The sequence below is a fragment of the Lolium rigidum genome, chromosome 6 (assembly GCF_022539505.1).
Source record: "Lolium rigidum isolate FL_2022 chromosome 6, APGP_CSIRO_Lrig_0.1, whole genome shotgun sequence".
NCBI classification, from domain to species: domain Eukaryota; kingdom Viridiplantae; phylum Streptophyta; class Magnoliopsida; order Poales; family Poaceae; genus Lolium; species Lolium rigidum.
This window is the reverse complement of record NC_061513.1, coordinates 74,442,981-74,450,991: the sequence shown is the minus strand read 5'-3', so window position 1 is coordinate 74,450,991 and position 8,011 is coordinate 74,442,981. Positions and strand designations below refer to the sequence as shown.

Sequence of the window (8,011 nt, the reverse complement as noted above, 5' to 3'; positions counted from 1 at the left end):
TAATTTTATGTACTTTAAATTCCTAGTGAAAATATTTATTGAACTCCACTGATGCTTCAAATTTCTAGTCTTGAGTATACAGATCTTCATTCTTCTTTTTTTCTCTGCATCTGGTACCGGTATATCCTGTTCATAGATGAATTGAGTAACCAGGTGATCGTGAAAGCATACCCCATGATGTATTGGGTGCATCAGCATTGTAACGATGTTACATTTTTTTTGGCATTTAAAAGTTGTAAGTGCTGAAACATCTAAAGGTATAATAGCTGCCCTCCATAGGGGGCTTCACAGCGATCAGCGCACGTGAGCCGTCGGATCTCCTCATCGGTGCATCTTGTCCGTTCGTTTTGGGTACTCTCCTCTTACTAGCTAACCCCATGCAATGGCAGATTGTTACCCGCCTCCGGCTGCATGTGGGCCCCACCTTTGCCGACCCCGCACGTCAGCCACTGCGACTGGGATCTCTGTCGGTGCGCATTGGCGCCAGGCAGTGGAACTCAACCCGCAGGGGTATTTTTGGTATTTCAGCGCGGCCTCGTATAAAAGCGATCCCCAGGGCGAAAAAACCCTAGCCGCCGCCCCTGCCCCCGCCTCGCGCCCCTACCCCGCCCCGCCTCGCGCCCCCGCTCCCGCCCCGCCTCGCGCCCCGCCCCTGCCACGTTCCCGCCGCCGGCCGCCGCCTCGCGCCACCTCCACCCTGCTCCCTCGCTCCCCAGGTCGTCGCCTCGAGTCGCCGAACATCACGAGCGCCGGCCGCCGCCTCGACCCGCTGCCAGCCCCTCTCTTGCCTGTTCGTGCCGCCGACTCCCTGTGCAATCTCCTCCCCCTCCGCGGCACTGCGCCTCGCAGCGGAAGCAGGAGCAACGCTCAGGTCGACCTAGGAGGAGGAGAATCAGGGCTGAGGCGGGAGCCATCATGTGGGGGAGAAGGAGACAGAGGCGGGGGTGGAGGAGATGGGGCAGCGCGCCTCGCCATATCCGAGATGGCGCCTGAGCAGCGATGGCGGAAGACGCAGACCTCACCGTCCCCTGCAGCAACTGGCGATTTGAGGTGACAATCGTGCTCCTTGCTGTCCTTGATCCCGTTGTTTCTTCGTTTTTATTTTCTTCCATTATCTTGAGGGAAACCCTAGCTCTATTTTCCTTTGGAAACGAAACTTACTGCATGTTTAATTACTTGCTGAAGATAGTGGACAGAGGAGAAGCGGCTAACATGGAATTAGATGATGGATCTTCCAAAATTCCTCAGGGGTAAGACCACCAAATTTCTCTTTATTTTAAGTGACGTAGTTTGTGTATATTGTACCACTGATCTGCTGGATGGATATATATGGATATTTCGCAACATGTATTGATGTGTTATGTAACTGTATTGATTAAACAAATCAATTTGTTGGATTACAATTTTTTGCCGCCCCTTTGCAACCACATTGATTAAAGGCCACCAAATTTCTCTTGGCACACAGTTCATAGGGATGGATGCATAATTGTTATGTGCTTGATCTTTTCTCCCAGCACATGTTGATTATTGATTTCATTTTTGTGTGTTTGCAACCATGTTGATGAAATAAATATCTTCACTGATTTTTTGCATTTGATTTACGTTTTAGGGACTATCCCATTTCAAGCACACCATGTGTGGATGCCAAGAGGCTGCGCTGTTCCGCAATGCTGTCTCCGGGAGAAGAGAAAGCCTCCGCACATGTCACTATCTGTTGTGCCTCTCCCTCCTTGAGGTTTAGGTAATTTTTGTTTTGGGTTGCAATGGTTTGAACTGACATATTTAGTTCATGCATTTCCTTTTTAGATGGATCTGTATCACTACATGCTTGAACTGGTGTTACATATGCATATGTCTTATATAATGAAACTATTGGATTTAGCCTTCCATTGGTCTGGTACCTTATGCTTATGCCTAGCACATGGTCAGGTTCTTGGATACATTGATTATCTAGGTCTGTGCCTCTATGATTGTTTTGGGTCGCACATGCTTAAGTGGTTGGCTTGTTGGGTCTAATTTGACTCTATATTATGGACAGGTACAAGAGAAGACACGTGACTTGAAGTTGATATTTGGCACGATAGCATTGACACTTGAGGTGATTTATCTTTCTTTTCTAGATTTCCTTTTAGATGGCTGTTGCAATGTCACTTGAGGAGATCAAGGTTCCCATGAGACTTTGTCTCTATTCACATTTTGACTCCTCTTTCTCTCTGATTTTTTTTCATAATATATCTTTTATTTAGGTGCCATGATTGTAGGATGCCATTTTTATGCGGATATCTTGGCGGATGATTGCATGGTCCACAATTTACAGGGCACAGCTAATATCTTGGCGGATAGTTATATGTATCAACAAGGCTGCAGTAAGGTCAAAAACAAGGTGAGCGTTGTGTGAATCATCATCACACTGTCCCAGTCTCCTTCGGCTCCGCAATTCTGTTTCAGATATAAAAATAGAGACTAAGATAGTTAAAGTTGTAGTTTAAATTACAACTTCTTTATTTTAGCCATTATAATATATGTTGTCCTTTCTCCTTGCTATTCAGCCAGTTAAATGGTTGTGCTCTTGGTGTATTTCCAGGGGTATAAGAGATTTAAGGAAGCTACAGATGTTGTCAAGGAGAGTGGTTGGGCAGTAATTAGTGGCGAGGCAAGTGTTTTTGGTTTGACCGTGATGCTTTGTTTCGAGCAATTTGATTGTACTAGCGATGCCCAGCCGGCCAGCCCAATGCAACATTTACTTACAGAAGTCCATTAACACTTTTACTCATAGAAGTCCGTTAGGATTACCGCTGTGAAAAGATGGATGTCAACATAAACGACAGGAATATAAATAAAGTCCTTCACTTTCTTCTGTTGTTGCTTATGTGCCTGTAGGCTCTAGCCAAAATCACTTCTCTTTAAGGCACGGTTTATGTGCATCAATTTTTAGCTTCCGTAAAAGCACTAAAGGCTGACACTTAAGCCTTGGTCGCACCCTTCTGTCTTATTTTCATGTAATATTAGAACCACCTTGAAACAACTCTCAAAAGAGAAAACTTTATATGTTAGTAGGTATCAATTGCCACATTCTGCGTCAATTCTTAGTCACTTTGTCAATTATATTTTGGTACTGCATATTTCTACTGTAAATCTTAGTCAAGTTAAAAGAGCAGCCGTCCGTTAGTGCGTCTCCATTGGCTTCAGTGGTTGCCCACTGATGCCCCGGTCCATTCCCCTTTCCAGGTTGACTCTTAATTCTCTCACTTTTCAAACTGAATATATCATATAAATAGGAATGGAGAAATAATTTTCGTAGTGGCTTGTCATAGTTAACAAGTGACAGCCTAAAAGCTGTTGCTAACCACTACGTTCTTATTTGTGTGTGCAGCTCACAGGCTTGATTCAGAGGTAGATAGATCCATACCCTTGAAATGCCTCTCCTATATTGTGTGGCCAGTTCTCAAGCTTATTTGAATTACCACAGTGAACCTTCGAGTTTAAACAAAAATGAATTCTATGTACAGTACGACTATCCAGAATAAAATAACTGCTATGAATCCTCAGTTCATAAAAATATTCAAATTTAATTTTACTTGATCACGTTGACAGTTAGAAGCTTTGAACCATGTTTTTTTTGCGTAGTATGCAGTTTATATAATCAGAGTAGCTGCTAAAACAGAAGTGGTTGTAAGATACTTTTCATTGCATATGGTTTTAGATCATTGCCTCACATGGAGCTAAACCATCAGTCCGCAATGTTGTCGCCAAGGTCAGAGATGAAGCTTCCCTTTGGTTCAGAGCTGGCGCGTCGGGCCTGCGTGTCCTCCTGCCGCCCACCTGGGATGTCCACTGAGTTGTAGTCTTTGTTTATCTTTTCAGAACCATGGCCTCTTAGGAGGATTGTGACAACTAACTCTTCCCTTCTTTTTAATTAAATGAAATGCAAAAGCTTTTTGCGTTTTCTCGAAAAAGATCATTGCCTCACCGCTGTTGCCTTCTGGTCAATTTCTATCTTTCGTAGGTTGGATTGAGGTAGAGCGTAGTCACCGACTACCGGAGGTGTTGCAAAATGGGTCTGCTGGCTGATACGGAGAAGCAAGGCAAGGTGATGCCATCGCCACAAACTAATTTCTTTCCTGGTTTCCCAAGAAATTCTGTTATGCTTTTCTAAAACAGCGTAATTGGTTTCCTTATATTTTGATGTATGTCGGTCAATATTTCCTAAATATATTTAGTAAACGCAACATAGTGGTGTTGATGGCAATCTTCCTTGATTCACTACTGTGTTTAAACATTTATAATCCATTGATCTTGGTTCTTATCTTCTCCATTGAGCCATATTTGTCACAATAGTGGATCCAAGTACTTTTTTTACTTAGATATGTGCTCTCACCGCATTGGTTAAATAGGGTTATCGGGTTGACCTAGAAGAACACATCATTTCGTATATTGCTTTTCGGTAAACAAACTATAATTATATGATTACCTCACAAAAAGGTTTTCCGCACACATAAATGTATGTGTTGATCCGATGAAATTAAATATTTATCTTACCATGGAATATTTTTATTTTAAGTGTGCTGCAGTGATGTAAGAGCTTTTTGATGATCTTCTATCTAGGTTAGCCGAACAGGATTCACTTGAAGTAATTTTTCCCCTCTCTTGAGTGTTTTGTCTTTTCATGTCTACTGAACCACTTGCATTTTTTATATTATTTGAAGAAGCTTTAAATATTTATCCACCTAAGGGTGGACAATGCTACCACAAACTTTGATAGTTATTATTATTATTTAGCAAGTGTTATTTAGATACCTATAGCTGAATATCTTCTCTTTTTTTCTAGGTTTTGGTGCATGGATCATTAGAAGCTATCTAACAAGTACATTTTTAAATACATTGGGCAAATACCTCAGACTTGCTTATTTATGGTCCTCGTGTATAAGGAAAAATGATATAGCATCAGATTTATGTGCTTACTAGGTTTGTTTGTTCATTCTGGAGCTTTTTTAATTCTCAGAAAAAACATTGTGTTAATTCTTACCTGATGGATTTGATAAGATAAGAGATAATATTCAATAGCTATCGACTTATCATTGCCGGTCACTTTTACCACTTCGCTATCATGATTCAATGTGCACTCAAAAAAGCCTTAGCCAAAATAATGAAATGGAAGATATACACTCTGCTCTGCTCAATCTTTGACAGCGGATCCTTTTTTTTTAAATGCTATACTTCTAAAATGTTTGCTTCCTATTTATAGCTATTTGGTTCAAGTGGGCAAGATTAACTTTTTGTTTTCATCATCTACTGCAGGGAAAGAGCAGCTTATGCACAAAAGGTGTATATCTTATGTTTTTTACTATATTGTGGTTGCACACTGCCACTGAACATTTTAGGCTTTTGGATCTATTTGTATATTTATATGTTGTTTTTAGGCCACAACACCTGAACAACAGAATGGTTTTGCCCATATACCTATCCATTTGATTGAACACCTATTTTGGTACATTTGGTCCGCGGCATTGCTTTGTGAAACTTAAGAAATGTAATATCATATAAGCAGATTTTTGTTGTCGTTATACAAAATATATATTGACATGACCTTCACGGGGTCGTGCGCCAAGGTGCACATCTAAATCTAGTACCTATAATGCAAAAGTGAGGACAGCTTAAGCTTATCAGATCTTAGGTTTGAGTAACCTGTGGTTTATATGCCAAGCTACACCACAAATGGATCTTCTATTATAAACACTATAAATATTCATATTCCCTCCAATCCAAATTACTTGTTGCAGATTTAGGCAAAATGTTGCCTAAAATCTGTCTAAGTTCATTGAATATGCTACAAGTAGTTTGGATCAGAGGGAGTATTATTCTTATGTACTCCCTCTATCCCAAAATGTCTTGCTCAACTTTTTCTAGATGTATCTATAACTAAACTGTGTCTATATACTTTCGTAAGTTGAGCAAGTTATTTTGGGACGGAGGGAGTACTTTTGTTGAACTCTGCTGATATTTAAAATTTCTAGTCTTGATTATACGAATCTTCATTCTTCTGTTTTTTTCTCTGCTTCTAGTGCCGATATATCCTGTTCATAGATGGCCTTATTATCAACCAGGAGATCATGAAAACATGCCCATGATGTGTTGGGTGCATCAACATTGTAACAATGTTACATTGTTTTGGCATTTAAAAGTCGTAAGTGCTGAAACATACCTCTGATGCAACAATGAGGACAGCTTGAGTTTATCAGATCTTAGGTTTGAGAAACCTGTGGTTTATATGCCAAGCTACACGCCTACACCACAAATGTATTTTCTGTTAGAAAAGCTACAAGTATTCATATTATTTTATGTACTTTATATTGCTAGTGCAATTTTTTCTTGAACTTCGCAGGTACTTAAAATTTATAGTCTTGAGTATACGGGTCTTCATTCTTCTTTTTTTTTCCTCTGCTTCCGGTGCCGATATATCCTGTTCATAGATGGATGACATGAGCAACCAGGCAATCGTGAAAACATACCCATGATGTGTTGGGTGCATCAACATTACATTGCTTTGGCTTTGAAAGTTGTATTGCTGAAACACAGAATATATCCTTGATGCAAGATTGAAGACAGCTCGAGTTCATCAGATCTCATGTTTGAGAAACCTGTGGTTTATAGGCCAAGCTACACCTTAAATCACAATATCTTTTCATATTACTGATTTATACAGTTTACATCGCTAGTGAAAATACCGATACAGGTCTATTGCTATGATTTTTTTTAACTCTTGAGTGCAGCATCTTTATTCATCTCTTTTTTCTTTCTTCTCAGCTTCTGGTGGTGACATATCCTGCTCATAGATGACCTGAGTAACCAGGCCAATGAAAATTAAACCCAGAGCAGCAACCTTCCTCCATTCCACCTCAGGTGTTGCAAATACAGCATTTGCAATTGTAAGACCGAGTATCGTCATCAGCGCAAGGTAAATATTCATCCGAGCTTTCGACCCTGCACTCTCCTTTGTAATCTCTCTGATCTTCTGTGCTTCGATCTTGGCCTTCACCTTGATTTCGTCCTTGTTCTTAGGCTTTTTCTTCCCAAGGCTTTTGAAGAACATTCCTTCGTTTTTCTCCACCTCGATCCAATCTTCAAAGTCTTCCAACACCCTCTCATTCATTTCTATCTCCTGCCTTTCCATTTCAGCCGTCTCCTCATAGGCCTGCATCTTGCTGTCCAGCCTCTCCATTATCTACCACATCAGAAATGCAATTCTTTGTCAGACATCGAAGAAGCAACATGCTGTTTAACCTTCCATCGCAAGAGATGCTCACCTGGTCCCCAATCTGATCGAGCTCTTTCATGGCGTTCTGCCCAATCATATCGAACTCGCTGTCGGCATCCTTGGTGAACTTGGTCAAGTAAGCGGACCGCTCGTCCAAGAAGTTTGTGATCCGGACCTTCTGCGTCTGAAGCATGGCGATTTTGGCAAGCACCTCCTGCTGACGTCCATCTCCCCCGTGCGGTAAGGGAGTGTCCGATCCAGCATCTTCAGAGCTGCAGGCGCAGATGGAAGATCTTCTCCTGCTTGGAAGTGCGTGTCGGCGGTGCCACGAGGATCTTCGCGGCGAGGGAAGAAGGGATGTCCGAACGGTGTGAAGAGTAAGCATCTCCTCTTGGTTGCTGTAATCTTTGGTATGCTGCTTTTGGTCTGCAGAGTAATCGTGCAGGGGTTTGTTTCTGCGCCCCTCGTTGCCGGAGCCTGAGAACGATATCCACGCTGTTGCTAGGTGACAAGACCAAGTTGCCCCTTGCGTGCCGTGTGTTCACTCAGGTCCATTTCAACCCATGCCACTTTCCCTGGGAATGGGACCCCACTGTCTCAACCAGTGCCTATCCATTGCACCTGTAGCGCTTTGTGTAGTAAACCGTGCAATCAACGGAGGGAGAGAAGTCCCCCACCCTGCCGTGCAATCATGAACTGGGCCAAAATAAGTGCGCTAGCTGGGCTGAGTCTACCTCTGTTGGGTACAGATAGAGC

General features: G+C 42.0%; 1 protein-coding gene across 1 annotated transcript; it reads right to left on the bottom strand.

Annotated features, from left to right (window-relative positions):
* Nucleotides 1–6,664: 6,664 nt before the first annotated feature.
* On the bottom strand, nt 6,665–7,748 carry LOC124660712. Its single transcript, XM_047198529.1, has 2 exons — nt 7,305–7,748; nt 6,665–7,222 (listed from the first exon to the last, which is right to left on the bottom strand). Exons 1-2 carry the CDS (start codon nt 7,638–7,640, stop codon nt 6,776–6,778), a joined length of 783 nt encoding a protein of 260 aa, XP_047054485.1. The 5' UTR covers nt 7,641–7,748; the 3' UTR covers nt 6,665–6,775.
* Nucleotides 7,749–8,011: the final 263 nt, after the last annotated feature.

Bases quoted from the DNA above. Each gene is read 5' to 3' on its own strand.
- LOC124660712 (XM_047198529.1), bottom strand. From the start codon at position 7,640: ATGCTTACTCTTCACACCGTTCGGACATCCCTTCTTCCCTCGCCGCGA. The intron at 7,223-7,304 runs GTGAGCATCTCT...CTGATGTGGTAG, and splicing joins TCGATCAGATTGGGGACCAG to ATAATGGAGAGGCTGGACAG.